This window comes from Strix aluco, chromosome 1 (genome assembly GCF_031877795.1).
Source record: "Strix aluco isolate bStrAlu1 chromosome 1, bStrAlu1.hap1, whole genome shotgun sequence".
NCBI lineage: Eukaryota > Metazoa > Chordata > Aves > Strigiformes > Strigidae > Strix > Strix aluco.
In genome coordinates this window covers 31,419,230-31,438,644 of record NC_133931.1, presented here as the reverse complement: position 1 = coordinate 31,438,644, position 19,415 = coordinate 31,419,230, and the positions used below count along the sequence as shown (strand labels likewise).

Sequence of the window (19,415 nt, the reverse complement as noted above, 5' to 3'; positions counted from 1 at the left end):
AATTCACTTTCACCTCATGAGCCTTTACAGCAACCTGAAAAAATTTCTCCTATCATGATCATTCCTTTCCCCACTGAATCTATGTGACAAACGTGCTAAAACCTTCCTTTTTCAAGCCCTCTCCACTGGTTTACATTCAACAACCCACGACCTGTGCAAGACATAGCCTAAACCTGTACATCTTCTCCCATGTACTCAAAGAAATAAAAAATTTTTTCTGCTACTTGAACCAAGAGTATCACTCCAATTAGCACAAAAAATGATAGATAGTAACAAGTCATTAAATTATTAGAAAACATAACCTCAAATCAAAAATAGGCATATAAAGTATGTTTTCAAGGAGAAGAGCAGGATTGTTTTTTTCCTCTCCAAATAGTTTAATCTGTTTGAAGTGACCTTTCTCCAACATGATGCTCAAGTCTACTTTTTAATGGTTGAATTGTTCTTTTCATACTTGTACTGAATGAACTTACATATGCCTAATGCAGAAGAATTCATTACATGGAAATACTTCTGCTCAACATTTTTCTTCAATAGCTTCATCCTTATTCACATAGCTTAGTTCAAACATTTTAAAAGTATTTAATTTCTACATTTTGCTAGTAATTTTCTTGTGTTAAAAGGTAACATTCAAATAGCATAACATGCAGTAATGCTTGTGAATGAAAAAGGAAATATCCAGAAAAATAAATGTGCAAAAATATCCAATCTACATATATCATCTGCTTACATCAGGTCAAACCCATTTTTCCTGTTCTCCTTACAGCTGTTGGCAGAAAACTGTGTCTTTTCCTATAAATTCTTGAAACTGAAAGCTTTAGTTTAATTATTTTTACATAAGGAAGGCACAAAACTTAAAGCCACAGGTCACTGAAAACATTGTTTAGCTAAAATACTCATCTGATGGCACAAACATTCATTTGCAGCCTAGCTTCACTCTGAGAGTCTGCTCTCCCCTCCATGTGCTACATCTCTTCCTTTCATTTAACAAATAGGAGAAAATTCTGCCTTAAAAGTATTATTGAAATCTACATCATGTAACAGAGATTGCCGTACATGGCTTCTTTGCTCCTATGTTAGCTGACACCCTTCTCAAGAGAGGCAGCAATGCCAGTGTACAGCAGCATTAAGGAGGGCAGCAAGGGGCCATGCGGTACCTGGGATCTCCCAACAAGACTCAACCACTGACTGAGTTCCTCCCTTTCAAGCTGCTTCTTATACAGAGTGGAGGCAGAGGGGAGCTGTGTCATCTGTATGAAGCCAGATGACACTTCTGTTTAGCAGGTTAAACTTCTTTCTCCCACTTCATTGGTTGTATGAAATTTTCTTGAACACATTAAACTCTGTGGATGCATTTCAATTTGTTTTTTTCACTGAATCTTCAATACACGGCAAAAGATGAGAAGAAATCCACAAAAAGCAGAGTCTAAATTTAGTCACCTGCATACCATCCTACAATTTATCTTTAAACTACTTTGTTAATTTAGCTTTATTAAAAAATATATTGGTATACCAAGTGAGGTCTCCTATCCCCGAAAGGTGAATTTCCCACTGTCAATATGTCTCAATAATACAGTGCATAAAGAGAAACATAAGAGACTCCTCTACAAAGAGAAATGGCTCATTTGGTTTTAGTGTGACCCAAGCAGTCTGATGTATTTGCAAAACTGCAGAAGTGGTGAGCTTTTAAGGAAGAAGCAGGGTCAGATGCTCACCACTGCTCATGTAAGGTGCAAATATTAATTTCCCATTAACAGTAGCTTTTATTCTCCGATAAGTGGGTAAAAAACCCTAGACAGATCAAATCTTCCTGATTTAATCACTTCCTGAGGAATCCAGATCTTCCATAGATCCAAACAGTAGAACATAAGCCGTACCAATAGATTATAAAGTTTATTAAAAAAACATCATCTTCATGCAGAGCCTAACACAGCCAAGATCAGAGTTTTCGTCAAAAACACATTTCAGGTAACTATCTGTTCATTAACCAAAATACAAACTGATGCCACAAACATTTAAATTCTTTTGTATCTGATGAGCGATGCAGTCTAAAAGTTACATTTTGGGGTTTTTGCCTTAAGTTATGACAAACACTATTTTGTCCAATATGGACCATCATCAAGATACAAACAAGCTAGCTGAAATGCCAAACTAACTGTAACAACATGAAGCCTTCAGATATATTCAAGCAGAGTAAAAGTCCATCCAGCTCGCTAGTCTGTCTCCAGCAGCACAACTCAAGTGGCATTTAGAGTATAATTCTTTTTTTTTGGGCACACCTATTATTGTGTAATTTAATGATCAGGAAGTTCCTAAACTTCTCAACCACATATTTCACCCACATAATCATGTTTAATAGCCACTGACAGAGAAACTCACAGGTTGATCCCAATTTCTTTTTGAAACCATTTAAGCTTTCTGTCTCTGACATCTCACAACAAAGCTTTGCAACGCAGTGTGACATAGTGAGAGATGACTATGAATCATCCGAAATATTAACATGCTTTACTCACCTTCCCTATTCCCCTGATGATTTCATGTGCCCTGTTTAGCCAGCCCTTTCCTAAGACAATAGACTAAAGAGAACAGAACTCTTCCTCCAGCAAAGTTAGTCTGTAGCTTCATCTGTTCTTGCTTGCTTTCTCTGTAGTTCTAGTAGACCCTCTTTTGAAACTGAATGCTGTGTTTTAGCACTGGACTGTGTGGAAGTGCAATTCGGATTCCCAGAGCAATAACATTTTTTTTCCTTTCAAGTTCCTCTTCAACAATTTTTATGCAACTTTTTGACTACTGATGAATACTGAACTGATTCAGAAAGCTGTATCAATACTAATAGTTATTTTCCAGATTGTAAAAAAAACAACTGAGTTTATGATTCTGTGTGTATGTACTCACTGTCATTTTGCACTTCATGACCTGAAAATTAGCATTAGTCACTCAGTGCCCTGCGTTCCTTCTACAATACTTGATGATCTCATTGTTCATTCCCTTTTCCAGGTAATTTCCAGATATTCTGAACATCAGCGTCCATAACTGTGATACAGCATTCCACATGTAATACACCATAAAACTTCCATCAATGCTCTTCCCCTTGCTTTTCAACCATTTTATATGAGCTTGCTCATAACCACTTGTTAGATACATTTCCCTCTTCAAAAGGCATTATTGCTTTTCGAAGTATTATTTTTATTTACCTGCTTGCCATTTTGGATTTTTTATTACAAGAAGTACCAGAAGTCAGACTTACTTACTAACCTCTGGTTTCCAGACTCAACAGTCAAATGCCTTATAAAAATGTGCCAAATTTACTAATAGCCATTCTACTAAAAAGTAAAGTAAGTATGAGCATTATATGGTCTCACACCACAGCTCAGCAATTTTACATTTTAGCTCCTTTAAAATTCTCGAGGGAATGCGGTTTGCACCAGAGAACTTCTTACTATTTGTTTTTAATGAAGTTTCAGATGAAGACAGTTCCTCAGACTCATTCCTCAAAGAATCTCTGGTACAGCAACCTCACAACTTCTTTATTTCTGGTGTTGGAAAAGGTTTTTTACAACTAACTACTCTATCTCTAGCAACTTGCTTACTAAAATTCTCTTTTGAACTGTATTAAAATGATTTTACATTTCATTTGCCAGAATTAGGTTCTGCTCATCTTCAACCTTTGGAAGAATCTTCCACTTTGTATGAAAGAAGATATTGTCCAAGGAGACTTCTATAGTTTGTTGCTTATACACTATGTTTTTTAGACTCTCTTGAGCCTTTTTTGATTTGTGGTTTACATTTACTTATGTAAAGCAATCTATAAAGGTACTTCTATTACTATGATGTCATGTAAATTAAAACCCTCTAGTTTAATACGCATTTGAAGAACCGCATAATAGCGTAGGTACTTTCCGTTATGAAAGCCTATGTTTATCTCAATATAAACTAACAATATATCAATTCTGCATTTAGCACACAGAAGTAATGTTTTAGGAGTAAACTTGGGATTAGTCTAACATTTTAAATATTACAGCTTTTAGTTAATAGTTAACCAAGTACAATTCAAAATACTGCAGTTTCCCTTTTTTGCTTTGGTTAAGATGAGATTAATTTAATAGGACACTAAATAATTCACATAATGACCAAATGCTCAACATGAACGTTAATGAAATTCCTTACTATGTTGCTCAAAGATATACTTGTTAGAGTCCTGGAGCCTATATGAGGAGCTTGGACACACACAAAAAAAAAATCCAAATCCACAAGCGAAGTTTAATCACGTACCAGTTAGCAATATCTTTGTGAGCTACTAGGTTCTGGAGGAATGCTTGTAGTCCCAACTGTCGATCTTCCAAGAAGTCAGGATTATAATTATCCTTGAACCAGCGCTTTGGTGGAAGGGCCAACCGAAAGCCCGGAAACATATCTTTTAGCTGAAATAGAAATCAAAGCCAAAAGAAAACCAAGAAAAGAAGTCTTGATGAAATAACTGAATTTGACACAGGCACTGACTATACTCAGAATTATGGGATCTTTCTGTTTTCTGTTAAGGTCAAGCACAAGGTAAGTCTCAACCATAAGTACAACCCAAATTATAGTATAAATTGTGGACACAGTTCTGTCACTTGCTATGTTGCCTTATGCAATTAAATGATCTCTCAAATTTACCACATAAAAATATGAATGAAAAACTTTGCTTTGTTATTTAATGTCCGAGTCTGCTATTTAATGCCTCCGAGTCAGTAAATACAAGAAAACTGTATGTAAGTAAAAAGTATCAGATGAGTAAGCATTTCAGTGGTGTTTATTCTAAGTACTCAGGAATAATAAGTACTATATAAATAAAATACATAAAAGCCCATTACAGACCTACAACTCTGCAACTCGTCTTTTGGGGGGGGGGGGGGGGCGCTAGCAGAATGAATTACAACACATGCATGAGATACTTCTAGTAAAGAGTAGCTTCTTGTACACCCAGAATATTAAAATTTCAATATGCATAGATGTGGCTCAAACCCTAGGACTAACATACAAAATTGTATTTTTGAGTTACTTAAATAGTAATGGGGTATACTTAACATCAGAAATACCTAGAATTTTTCTTTTAATTCAGAGATGAAATATACAAGTGAACGGAAGCATAGAATTATATAATGATGGACCTGTCCAATTAATTATTTTTCTAATACATATGAAGATCAAAAAAAACCATTAATGCTTTCATAAAAAACAATTTTTAGATGTCATTTCCTACAAGGGGTGCTTGACACAGAAAAACGTCGAAGAGGATTTACAACCAACAGGAAAAAGCAAACAGGTTTTACAAAACCTAACATTCCTCCAACTGCCACAAGAATTGTTTGATCCTGTCTTCAGAAAAAGATTAAGTCACCTTCTGTCAGGGATGTACTGCATACACCTAATATATTTGTATGAATGTTCACGTGACAGGGATTCCAGAATCTGCCTTGAAATCGGTTTAGCACTCAATGTTTACATAGCCGCAAGATAAATCTTCGGTGGGTGTTAATCCTTACGCAACAAAATTCAAGGCTTCTGACAGTAAGTTTTATTTATTTAACTAATCTTTAAGGACTCATGGAAAAAGCTAATGGGGAGCTCTTTAAGCAGATTAAGTTTTAAAACATTAAAACAGATACTGTACTTCAGCTAAAATCTCTCTGTACAGTTTAAAGGAAGAACCACATTAGTGGATTGATCACCCTTGCTCATATAAGTACCGTTTCACAGCACAGGAAGGATGCTTTTTCAACATCACAAGTACTGTATATTCAAACAGCCCATGATAACTACTAGTTCCTTATTTATAGAATGGTTTATTGTCAAAGCCTTGCTCTTTATTTCTGCATTTAATTATTTAAGTCTCCTCTTACTGAATTCCATCTTGATATTAAGACTCTTCTTGGTATTTTTATCTTTGGTCATCCATATGCTCCATAACCCCTCTTAAGTTAATAAAATACTGAATAGAACTCAACCCAGAAAAGATAACAAAATGAGTTCCTGTGTTGGTTGTAGAGAGGATCACAGATAACCACTGCTAGGAAAGCTTTTCAACCACACAGATTTCTGCTTAATGGTAATTTCACTTGTCTGGTTAAGTAGATCATGTAATTTATTTCTAAGGAAAGAATATGCCTACCCACAGATTACTTTTGTGAATGAAGACAGTGAAGAATGAGAAAGCTAGCTGCCATCAGCAGCCTTAATATTCAACAGCACAGTCCTGGGGCATTCTTTCTTGAACACTCCTCAGACACAGCAGGAAAAACTGTGGGTCAGACAAGTTATGCTGGCTGTGACTACTTGCTTGGATCCAGCATCTTGTCTAGATGTCTCTCACCTACATCATCATGTGACAGATTATGCATGTCACATGAGGCACAGTCTCAGGGAGAAATGGTTAACTTCTTGGTTCTTAAGACTGGCTATTTAATGATTTGCTCAACATCTCTACCAGCATAGTAATAAACTTTACAAAGTTCTTTTTCCACCATTTTTTGGGACCAAAGAGTATTCTTCACCAATCCACTAGGTGTTCTTAACAAACATTATCTATGCATCTAGTCAAATATCTGTATTTTACCCTTTGTTCCTAGCCCCTCAAATTGTCATGTTCCAACATCCACTAAAATTAAATTTTTTTTTAATATTACAGCAAAAGACAGTATTTCAATCTTGCCTGTACCATTCACTATTTGCTTCCCATAGTTTGCTCTCAAGTAATGGATTTGTTATTTTACTGCCTCCTTCCCTTACTTCTGTCTCTAATGATTTATAGAACTTTACCTATTGCTCTTAGCTCTATGACAGTCCATCTTGCATCTCAGCACTTCTGCCTTAGTCTTTATAAGTCTGTACTACTCTCCTTGCGCTGATGTCTATTTGTATTTTTTTAATGACTTTTCACTTTGAGATTATTATGTGGCTTCTTGTGTACCCATACTGGCAATATCTCATCATTCCTTTACAATGGATTACTTCATCATCATCTTCTATTTGTCTTCTTTCAGTAGGTATGGAGTTTTCATAACCTTTTCACTGCCTGGAAAGTAGATAGCTTTGACATTTGAAGAATTTGTTGCTTACACTTGAAAATGGTTCTTTTCAGGTCTTAACCTGCTGCTGCACTTACTTGTTTCGTTCATAAAAGGAGAGTTCATGGTTTTGAGCTTTCAGTCTCATGCATGCAACTTCATGCCTATATTTGCCATTAGAGAGCAAGGAATTGCAAGTGTTGCACCATGCCTTTTGAACCACTGATGTGTGCATACAACCATTTACTATTAAGTATTATGCTTTTTATAGTAGAGAAATACCAGCTCCAGGAACTGAAACATACCATAATTCTGAAACTTCTAGAGAATTACAGAATAGTAACATAACAGAAGTTTAGATGTACACCAAAAGATGAAAAAGCTTCAGTCAGTGACACGAAGGAAAACTAAAGTCCTTCTTTTTAAACTGAAATCCTAATACCTATAGATCATGTTAAAGCCAAACATTTTTGTCAAAGATTTAACTGCAAAGACTAAGGACTTCACTTGTAAAATCTAAATATCTATTCTAAAATGAATATCTGTGGCATTTTAATTTTTCGACCTACTGATAACCACACTAAAAGTCAATGCCAGGTCTTGACCTACATCTGTCACAGCTGACCAAAATACAAACTGTTGTATCACTTGACTTCCAAAATTTGAGTCAAAATCTCCAGGACATCATAATCTCAAAATAAGTCAAGCTTTTGCCAATACCAAAGCATTCCTTAATTTAGAACAGACTGAATTAAAAGACAGAAAGAAATTTCTAAACTAATTCACATTCAACAATTTGTATTAGTTCTAGACTGCACTGATGTTTAGAGGTAGCCTAAAAGATATCCAAATAGGTCAAACCAAGAACCCGGAGAAATGTGTAAGTTCAAGTGCATATTCAAGATTTCAGCAAGATTAAGTTCTTAGTTGATTAGGCACACTGATCCAAGGAGAAGAAAAGGTATACAAAAAAAAAAATCCCTTACTATGGGTAAAAACCAGGAGTGTTAAAACGTTACAAGTTCAAACATGAAAGAACATAACAGCAGAAAATGTGTTAAACTTGCAATGAAAGATTATTCATAGGAGTGGACAGCAGGACAAAGAAAACTGCAATTCTGTTTTTCTACTTTTATGCTTCTATGGAAATAATGCTAAATGGGACAGCCAAATGCTATTTACCAATTAAAAAAACTTGTGCTTTTTAGACAAACATTTTTTGCTTTCAAGTGTTGTAAAAATACTAAGTTGCTGACCCAGAACTCCTATTTACCCGGTGTCTCTGTCTTCAGCTTTAAAGATCTAATAAAATATTTCACAATTAACTTCGAAGACACTGAAAACAACTCAAGACTGATGAACATACAAAGAACTTCTTATGTTCATGAGACTTCAGTGTTATCACGAAAAAACCAGTTTGTTGCACTGAAAAGGACCAAATAATTACTGGATCATTCCTGCAAGAGAAATCAGACCCGAGTTCTACTTCCATGCAGGGGATACAACTATTAAAGATTTAATTTCCTTTATCACATAGACTAGGAATAAATACAAAGTATGAAGCACATTAACAGCTTCAGATGAAGAAATACCTTCTTTGCACTAGCTGTAGTTATTTCATGTATCTTTGAAAGAAAATGAGGCATCATATGGTTTCCATTCAATAATACAGGATGTTTCATATGCAAAAAAAGCAAGAAAGGGAAAAAAGTGACAAAATGTCAGTCACAAAGAAAATGAAACATGAAAGAAGAGCGAGGCAAGTTAGTTGAGAATTTACCAGTGTATAATTCTCACCTTGTCATTAAGCCTGGAGAAGTCAGTGTACCGTCTGAAAACCACCCAACTTTCCTCTGGACTTCTTTTTACCAGTATTTTGTATACCTGTGTGGAAAAAATAGGAATATCAGGAAGATGTGCAGAACTTCATGCTACATTGGCTGGAAGGCTGAAATTACCCTTTATTTCTTACTGAAACAAAACTCACAAATAAAAAAATAAGTCCTTAATTGATTTTTTTTTTTTTAAAAATTACCAGTACAAAGTATGAATTAATTTCAGAATTTAAGAAAGTAGTTCCTGTAATTCCTAAATACACTTAGCTATTTTCTGTAAGAAAGGGTTTGTGAAACTGCATCCAGATTTCTTCCCCAGGAAAAAATGAGTCTCAGCTATCAAAGAGGTAAGTGAAGTATGTTTTAGTGATCTACTTTAGCCTTTGCTGAATTACAGTTTTACTCGTTAATCCTTGAAGCCAATCTGCTTTTAAGATGACTGTAATAATCAGGTACTGAGTATTATATTGTTCTAAAATGTCTCATCTGACTTGCTTCACAGGGAAAAGGGATGCAGGATAAAAATAACATCCTCCTTTGGTTCCATTTGTCTTGAACATTAGGTTTTGTCTTTCCAGGCAAAAATACAACCACTGCCCTAGATAACTGCATCAGAACAACTATACTAGCAATGTAGTGGACCATTTGAATCAGATTTTGCAAGACAACAGCACAACCAGTCTCCTATTTAAAAACAAATGGATAAATAAAATATTTAAAAAAAATAAAACCATTACATTTCAGAAGGACTGGTACTCAAATGCCTGAACACAACGAATCTAACAACACACAACTTCAACTAGAAAATATTAAACGTCTAGGAAACAAGGGTTCTCATATCACAACCTTACTTTCTCCAATGTAAGGAAAAAGAGGCTCTGCAATTGTACTGGGTTACCTTCCCCAGTCTAGGTGTCCTCTGGTTAAAATAAAAAAACCACAAAATACAAGGAAGAAAAACATATTTTTGGAATCATAATGATAAACAATCCCTTACAGGCATTTAACCAAATTCTATTTAAAACATTTTCTATTACATAGTATAACATTTTTCAGTATTTCATGTTTTCACAGCAAGTTGTCCGATAAATGTATTTTTCTTGTTGCAGTCCCAGCATATGCTAATCCCAGTGCTAGCCAACTTCTGTACATGTTTGAGACTGTTTTTAGCGTTTTTGTATTCAACAATATATTAAGTTGCAGACAGTTACACAAACTACAGATAACTACGGTGCAAATCAAAAGCAATTTTTCAAAAAGTACTTCTCTTATCTACTTTTAAAACACAGATTTCCACTTTCAAGCAGCATCATCTGTGGAAGTCATGGACTGTGATAGAGGCAATATTTCAGACATCAACAAAAAGCTATTAGCTTTTAAAATTCAAGCTGCAAGACATGCTTGTGAAGCAGCATTAAAATGTAATTCTTCTTATATGTTTGTCCAAATGTTTTAGCTTTCTTGTCATGCCAAAAGTATAAACAGCTTTATTTTATAAAAATTTTATAAAGCAGAACTGCTGTATAAAATTGGGAAGACTCTTTGCTAGTACACAGGAAAACACAGAACAAGAAGCTTTGGAATATGCTTGTGGTTTTACTTGTTAATTCTATTCTACTCTTCTACTAAAAGTTCTGCAAAGGCATTGTTTACAAATGCAAATATGAAAAAGATCAGTTAGTCTGACCCTCACTTTGAATGGTTTCCAAGTAAGTATTAGACCACTTAAAAGTCTTCACAAATTATGGTCAACTTAATTGTAATAAGGAGCACAATCAGCTTGTCATTACTGAAAAAAAGAAAAGAGACAACCTGAAACAAACATTTTTGGTTTTCTTGCCAAAGTTGAAAAAAGTTTTGAGTGTGTTTAAGATTAGTTTTTCTTATCCACCACACAAGGTCTCAGGAAAAAAATACAAATTCATGTAATTCCAGTCAATCCTGAACTGCCTTATTCCACAAATACAAAACATTCTGTGAAAATATGCCAATGTTCAGTAACAATCTCTGGCTGATTCCACATCTCATTATCATTTCTAGTTGGCTTAGAAAAAGTGATAATTGAGCATTCAACATTCCAGGACTGCTAACTCATTTGAGACCAATTGCTTACAGAGATGTTTTTCAGCCTAGGTTTTTTCTTCTGTAAGCTTCAGCAGCCATGTACTCCAACATGCACTAAGATTTAACTCCCAAAATTAGTACATCACTCAGTTTAAGTAATTCAGATTCATATTTTTGGGAACTGTGAGTCACTAACAAACAGCAATTGAATTTCCTCTCTTTTACAGGTGATTTCAATTTAATTTCCACTGTCTTCCATCTCACTGATTTTGCACACAGAAGCAATCAAAGTTTCTAGGACTAATTACTTGCTGATTTTAATGCACAATGGCAAGCTTATTTTCAACATGCAACTGAAAGCAAACAGTTACATGCTTTCAGAAACAAACATATCAACAAAAGTGAATTCAGAAAGAGCAAAAACACATCCAAGCATTTTAACGATGAAGAATGTTTCATTTGTACTGTAACCTGGCCTTCTACGTAAAATAAGGAGTCAAAGTTGTCATTGTAACTACAGCGGAACATCTTACACGCGCACTGGAATATGCCTTGGCATATTTTCAGACTAACCCTGGTCAATGTAACAATACTAACAATTGTTTTAGTTTTGAATGTATTATTTAAAAGGAATCTTTTAATCTACATGTAAAAAAAAAATTTGGCTCTTCTCTTATGCTACCAAGCATGAAGATGTTAGAAACTGAAAAAGAGTATGTTAGAAACTTATGACATCATTCTCAAATAATTAAAAAAGCAGCATTATTTAATTATTTGCAAAAAGAACACGATGATTTTATTAGTATTATTTCAACTGCCATAAGGGCATTAGATTCCACACTTCTCTAATCTAAAAGAAAATAGGAGAAAAAATAAGTTTGTCTGCTATTTGTTCCTCCTTACCTATTTGTGATTAAGATTGTGCTCCTGAAGTAACATAATTAGTAACAAACAGCTTCCATCAGTCCCACAAGCATTGCCGAATTATCTCAAAGAAACGTTTCAACCACATTCACAAAAACAAATGCACAAACATGTTAATATATTTATGGCATGTAAAAAAAGTGGAATTGTCAGCTACAGCACATTTTGAGAAAAATCACTACAAATTGGTTCAGCTGGTGCTCTGTCATGAGTTAATGCATATGACATCTCACTCTAATGTTTTCAGAACAGATTTCCCTTATTAGAAACTAAACCAAGCAATGCAAAAAAGCTGAAAACTACATTAGCACTTCAATGCAAATGTTGCATATTACTAATCACTGTAAAAGGCAAATATCATGATGTCTTATCATTCATTTCAAATAAAAGGCTACATTTTATTTAAGATGTTTAACTATCCAGAACTTCTACAAGTTCAGTTTCACAGGAATTGTAACGTTGCTAGAAATTCCCGATTTTTCCAGCAGAAATTTATACCTGAAGTAGAATGAATTCCTTCTATTCCATGCACATAGTTACAGGAGAGACTGCTTCTGAGTCTCAACTTGCCCACCTGTGTAACAGGAATGATATTTTTCTGTCAGATGGCAGTACTTTGAAGCTAAATAGGAATTTGTAAAGTACTCCAACATCCCTGAACTGCAGGATAAAATACTGAAAGAGAACGCAAAGTACATCCAACAGTTATCTTGTCATTATAGGATGAACTATACTATCCCCAAAACTTACAGTGAATTTTGCCCTTTCCTCCATCACCTCATAACCCAGTATAGTAGGCGTGGACGGTCGATCTTCCCAGCTCCTGGAATCTGTATTCTGCTCTATTTCTTCTACGGGCTGAGTACAGTATTCTATGGATGTATCCGTACCTGTAAATTTAGTCCTAACAAGTGGACTACTACACACAGATGACGTAGAACCAGTCTGGTCAGGCATGCTCATCTTTTTAAAACTACCAATTGTAGAGTCCTCCAGCTGTCCTTTTGAGGAGCTGGAACTCGTTGAGATGCTCCCAAAAGAAGAGCTTCTTTGGTTTCTGTTTGTAAAGCTGGATGATGAACTTCCGATAGGAATAGGAACAGGAACATACGGTGTTGCCATCCTTCCTGAAAAAAACCTCAGGTTTTGATCCAGGAGTTTAAGGTTCATTCACTGTATTAAGCCATGTTTTCTCTTCAAGAACTGTATCTGCAGTGAAGGACAGAAAATATTGTTGTAATTTTTAAGCGAAAGCAACACTAACATACTGCTTTGGAAGAATCTATCAGTACTGAGATGGTACATAGCAGTATGGATGGTTAGACATTTTCACAAGGAATTTGGCTTCAAATAAATTGCTACTTTTAAATTGTATCGCTACAATGTGATGGACAGCTTTACAGGAGCTCTGTCTTTCACAGCTACTAAAATTAAAGTAACAGAAGGAAAGTAAGATTACAAAAGAGAAAAATTTTTTGCCCTTTATGATTTAAGCACTACTTTTTTTTACTGCAAAAGTCAGCAATTTTTAGGCATATAAGAAGCAAGTGTAGTTTTAATGACTATTTAGCATTAACAGCATAAAACCTTTTCTCAGAATTGCTTCTGTAAGATATCTGGTGCAGACTACATGAGCCAAACACGCATGCAACAATATACATGACATGGATCAAAAGATAACACAGTAAACAACTTAGGTAAAAAGCATATTTGCATATTACATATTCACTGAAATATAATGGACCTGTTTTCAAAGTGAAATTTTTTTCAGAACAACTCTGTTGCATATAATGCTGCAGACATTTGTAACAATGTTAACTGGGCACATTTTCTGTAGCTTGAATTGGAGCTATTAAGTTTTACAAGCACTCACATCAAAAGCAGTGTTGCAATAGCAGCTGGTTTTCCATTCCAGCAGATTAAAATGGAAAAAAAAAACAAGTTCAGGGAAAAAAGATAAAGATTTGATATTTTTTCTTCAAGAAAACCATTTCAAGCTAAAATTAATCTTTTGAGTGCATGTGTGTACATTTCTGAAAAAAGAAAAAAAATTAAGACAGCAGTATCAAACTGTCAAAAAAGCACCACCTTCTTATTTTAACAAAGTACCCAAAGAAGAGCTCTTACAGGAGCTCACCACCCATTTCACCCAAGAGTACACCCATCAACCACGAGGCTGCAGGCAGCTGTGAAATGGGAAACCGTCAACCTCATTCACATCATATACATAATCAATCATCTACTGAAGCAAAAACCAAATGAGTTTCCTAATTGCCAGGGTGAAGTGATGCTTTCATTCTCTTGCTCTAAATAAATGTTAGAGAACATGAATAAGGAAGTAAATATGAAATGAACCAGCAGCAACAAGAAAGACTGAAAAATGCTTTTTAAAGTATTCCTTGACTGAAGGAAAAAAACTTCCTCATCCTTTCAGCTACATAGGGAAATCTTCACACACTCTGTATGTCAGAAAGCTCAGGGAACTTGACCAACAAGAACAATTTCAAACTAGCAGCAACTCCTCAGAAGCACCTCTGCTTCACTGTGGGATGAGGCTAGACACTCAGCAGCATCCAAGGGAGTAGAACTGTCAGTATCATAAACCCCTGCTGATTGACTCTGCTGGTCAGGTACAGGATTTGGACTGTCCAGCAGCTTCTGTTGCAGCACAGTCCTGTGCTTGGTTGTGTGACTTAACTCCATGTGTCATGACAGCTGACCTGCTTCACCCCCACATCATCTGGAAGAAGCAAGTAACACCTGTCTTGGAGACAAGACATTCTCCTGGAGCTAGACCAAGATCTAAATCCCCTTTTCCACCTATATCTCAGTAAGTGAATCTGTTTTCTGCTCGAACAATAAACCTTGCAATACATTTTAATAGACATAGAAATATCAAGACATGAAGTATTCTCTGGTAGATTTTCTCCAGCAATATTCTTATTTGTATAAAACACTGAACAACTAACTCCTTTTTCACTTGGCACTTCAGCGACTCTTCCATGTTACCAGCATAAGGAGCTGGGAACATCCCCTTAAAGAATGCCCCACCCACCTATGTTCCTGGGAGGTATGGGATTAAATCCCACAGAGGAACTCAATTGAGTCCAGGTTTCCAACAAATCAAAGGATCTGTAAATACAGAAAAGTGGTTATTATCTCCTCCTGCATGACTTTATGAGTCTGAACTAGGAAAGGAAAATAAGCCCACATCTCACGGAATCTGGTGAAGTTCATGCAGGAGTTCATGGAATTCTGAGAAAAAAAACAGCCTCTGCTTTTCAGCACTTTTTGGGGAAAAAAAAAAAACCAAACCAGAAACAACAAAACCCCACAAACCAAGACAACATTTTCACCAGTTACAATACTTGTGAATGGTGTCTTTTCTAGAGGAACTTCTTTCTTTAAAGTGAAATGCCAGTCGGGAACTATTTTGAATTTACATGCTTACTACCACTCTTAAATGCACATGCATTACTGAAAGGATGTACCTATACTTACAAGCTCAGCACAGCCAGATCTGTTGAGTAGAGCACTTGGTTTTAAGAATCCAACACCTACATTGTATGTCAGTTTTACGTCAGACTAGCTGTAATTCGTTACCATTGACTGAATGCTTATTAGAAGCTGGACTGCATTAGGTCTGCTCCCAGGGTACATCTTCTGTTTTAGTTTCTTTTGTACTCTGCGAGACCATCCCAAATTGTGAGCCAATGCATATTAAACTATGATGATCACAATAATTGCTTCTAAAGCATATTCTTGACTCAATCTGACACAGTAAACATACCCATAGATAAAAGGGACTGATACTACCAGTGTCACATGCAGATTCCTATAACTTCCTGAAGAGTAAGAGAAGAGTGTTTTTTGAACAACAGAAATGTCAGGTCAAGTGAGTAAAAGGTACACCATGTCATTTAATTTGATTTATTTTTTCAAGAAAACAGAAAAAAAACCCCAAAGATATTACATTAGAACTTACCAGACTCATGAATACATTTATATGCATATATATGTATGAAAACCCATCTTAAACTGTAAAAGTATCAGTTTCCAAATATCTAAAATATTGTCATGCTATGAATCACAACAGGGTTTAAAATTGCATTAATTTGCACTTTATGAAGGCTAAACATTAGAAAAAGAATACAATGCTCAAATGAGAGTCAAAACCTTTGGACTCAAGCCTTTTCTATGAACACAGAAGTTTACTGCCAATTCATGCAATAAAAGGAACTGAAAATAATTTGATAAAAAAACCCGTTTAGACAAACCATATCGTTCCCTGCTTACACTAGTGCAGCAAGGAGGGAAGGTTCAGGGGCACAGTCTGCTACTACCAAAGCTTCACCAGGGACTGGTCTTACATGTCTCTGCACTAAACCAGTAGAATCACTGCACCACACCAACCTCCAGAACGGATTGCTCACACCTGAGAGATAATCCAGAGACTGCACTCTCCTTCTTGTCTAGATATTTACTTTACTTTTTGGAAGAAATTTGTTACAGGTTCTGAGCCTGTATTTGGTTTAGTTTGGTTCCCAACTGTAAGTTAAGAATGAAAGAAGAAGAAAACATTTGCTGGAAGTACTGAACTGCTAGACCTGAAGCTGGATAGGACAGAGTCCCAGGAACCCTACCGTCACATGCTACACAACAGCATGACACCAATTTACCCCACTGGGCGTTTACAACAGCCACCTCCCTTTTTGCGGGCAAAGCAAATAGGCTGTAATAAAACCACTTAAAAAGGGTTTGCCTCCAGCTTGCAGCTATCGCAATTCCAAACCCTTTTAAGCTAATGGTTTGTATGTTCAGTGAGAAACACGCAAGCCACACGATTCAAGGATAATAGATTAGAAACAAAACAATCCTTACTTAAAAGTTCTAATTGGATTTAGAAGACTTTTAGCTATGCAATACTATTTGTGATCTGGTTACATACATTACACCCCTGTTTGGACAACCCAGTCAGGCTGACCTCTGTTGTTTAGGATTTAAGTGCTGCCGTGGAATGTCTGCTGAAGAACTAGTGGAATATTTAAAGAGACAACTTGCCGAGCTAGGTTTTGTAATTTTTTTTCAAAAGAATAATTTTGTGTCGACTTCGATCAAGTTACTTAACATCTTCACCTGCTTATGAACTCAAAATCGGGGCCTATTTTATCACACCTCGCACACACACAGAGGCACACAGATGAGGGCAATTCCTGCCCCAAAGAGTCTGTTACCGAATTAGAAACAACTGAAGGTAACTGCCCCCCGCCCCCCCTTTCCACAGCAGGACGTGCTTACGCTGCCTACCTTTGTGTGGCTTAATGGTTCTGAAACAGACGAAACCGAACAGAACCCGCCGTCACCCGTCACCCCCCAGCGCCCGGCGCAGCCCCAAAGCGGAGGGAACGCGCGGCAGTTACGCGGACGGTGGCGGCCGCCCACGCTCGGCACCGCCACGGCGGGGACGCGGCTCCCGCCTCCGGGCGGCCGCGCTCGCCGAGGGCCGCTCGCGCCGCTTTACGTAACTTCGGGAGCGGCGGTGCTGGAGGGGCCGGGCTCGCGCAGCTACACGGCCTGGCGAGCCCTGCCCGGCCGCCGGGCTTCGGGAACCGGCTGAGGCACCGCCCCCGAGGTGCGGCGCCGCTCCTCACCCCCGCCCCGCCCCGCGGAAGGGGGGTCCCGTCCCCGCCGTCCCGCCCGCGCGGGACCGGGACCGGCCCCGCCGCGCCGCAGCCCACGCGGCGGCACAGCCGCCCCCGGCGCTCCCTACCGGCGGGGCCGGCGCAACTGCCCGCGGCCGCCTCTACACAGGTGCGCGGGGGCTGCGGCAGCTGCGCCACCGCCCGGCGCGGGGCGGGACAGGCCGGGGGCGGTGGGGCACCGCAGCCGCCCCAGCCCGGGGTCCCCACCGCCCGCCTCCCTCATTCACGGCGACGGCGCCTCCTGCCCCGCTCGCCCCTTCCCGCCCGCCGGGCGGGCAGCAAAGGGCGGGCGAGCGCCCCCACTCACCTGCTCGCCGCCGCGCTCGCGCTCCCCCTCCCTCTGCCGCGCCACCGCCGGGGCCGCCCCTCCCCCTCGGCTGGCCCGGCCCCGCCCCCCCGCGCGCGGCGCCCCGGACTGGGGGGGTGGCGGGGGGCGGGTCGGTACCTGCGGCGCGTGGCGGGCGGGGGCCGCGGGCAGGGGGCGGGGCCGCGGCCGCGTGGGCACCTCCGGGGCCGGCGCAGCCTGCGCTGCCCGGCAGGCGGCGCGAGGCCGCCCAGGCGCGAGCCGGCCGCGGTGCATTCTGGGTGCTGTAGTTCCTTGGCCGGGCGGGGCCGCTGGGACCCGTAGTCCCGCGGGGCCGGCGGTGGCAGAGGGGAGTGGGGGGAGCGCCCTGAGGGCTGTTGGGCCTCCGCGGCGGCTGCCACCGCTGCGGTGCGCGCGGGCTGCCCGCCGGGGCGGCCCCAGGATCTCCAGCTGCCGGGCAGCGGTGCAGGGGGAGTGGAGAGGGGCATCCCGCGCTCCCGGCAGGGTCAGGCTGCCCCTCGGCCCGGTGGGCCCTCGGCGCCCCCGCCGCGAAGGGGAGGAAGGAGTGGGACGGAAAGGTGGCCGCGGGCAGGCAGGGAAGGGCGGCGGGTCTTCGCCTTCCTGGGTCCCGGGGACGAAAACCCCAGGAACTCTGCCCAGTGTTAACTGGGGCGTTAACGTCATTTCACATAACACCACCATAAAGTCCTGCTGTACCGCGAGGTGTTTTCATACGGCAGTATAACAGGTGTGGCAGAGTGCTGTGTGAAACTTCACGGATAGAAGCGATAAGTGAATTTGCTGGGAAGGAGTGGCAGGGAGGAAATCACTGTTCTTAAATAGTGGCGGGAACAAAGCAGTATCTCACTATCTCATAGTGACCTAGGTATGTTGTAAACAGGAATGTGATACTCTGAAGAAAACAGCACAATTTGTGTTAAAATGTACATTTTCTTTAGGTATTTCATATTCTTTATACATCACATAAAAATGTGATGCCTAGAATTTCTGAGAAAGTTTTTCTGTTTGAGTTTTTATCTGGAGGTCACCACACACATAATTTTCTGGGACTGCTTTTCCTCCCTTTGGATCTTTTATCTGGAAGGTACTTGAGCACTTTGGGATTTTAGGGTGTCAGCAACAGCCTGATAGAGCAGTAACTGTGACTGCTGCCTGACATCTGTCTCGTGTTCATGGGTCTGGAAGCCATTGGATGCTTCCAGGAAATACTGCACCCCTTGTTCAAATGCTGGGCAACTGATCTGCTTGTTTATAATAAACTTGATACTTTCTGCAGGTGGGGACACAAATAGTGTAGCAAAACTATGTTGGTAAGGTGATCTGATCTGTGATTGCAAACAGTAGTACAGGCCTGTTGCATTACCCATGTCAATAAATACTGTTGTGGGAGCTACTGTTACCACCAGAGTGTAATTTTTCTGCTGCTGGAATTATATTTGTAGGGTCTTAGGGAATTTTGTTATTTTTTTTTTTTCCTATGTCATATTGTTTAAGCAGTACATCAGAGTGTTTGGAATTA

General features: G+C 39.1%; 1 protein-coding gene across 5 annotated transcripts in view; it reads right to left on the bottom strand.

Annotated features, from left to right (window-relative positions):
• Positions 1-17,942, bottom strand: part of SNX16 (sorting nexin 16) — a 28,488-nt gene extending 10,546 nt beyond the window's left edge. For 2 of the 5 annotated variants that reach the window (XM_074816715.1, XM_074816740.1), the window contains exons 1-5: positions 17,879-17,942; positions 12,620-13,078; positions 8,844-8,930; positions 8,639-8,671; positions 4,273-4,421 (exon numbers count right to left, since the gene is read on the bottom strand). In XM_074816715.1, the coding sequence (XP_074672816.1) occupies positions 4,273-4,421; positions 8,639-8,671; positions 8,844-8,930; positions 12,620-13,039 (689 nt within the window). In that variant the 5' untranslated portion in view covers positions 13,040-13,078; positions 17,879-17,942. Of the gene's footprint in view, positions 1-4,272; positions 4,422-8,638; positions 8,672-8,843; positions 8,931-12,619; positions 13,079-14,924; positions 15,295-17,176; positions 17,466-17,878 lie in introns of those variants that run through there. The other 3 variants (XM_074816722.1, XM_074816727.1, XM_074816735.1) reach the window with 3 other exon arrangements.
• Positions 17,943-19,415: the final 1,473 nt, after the last annotated feature.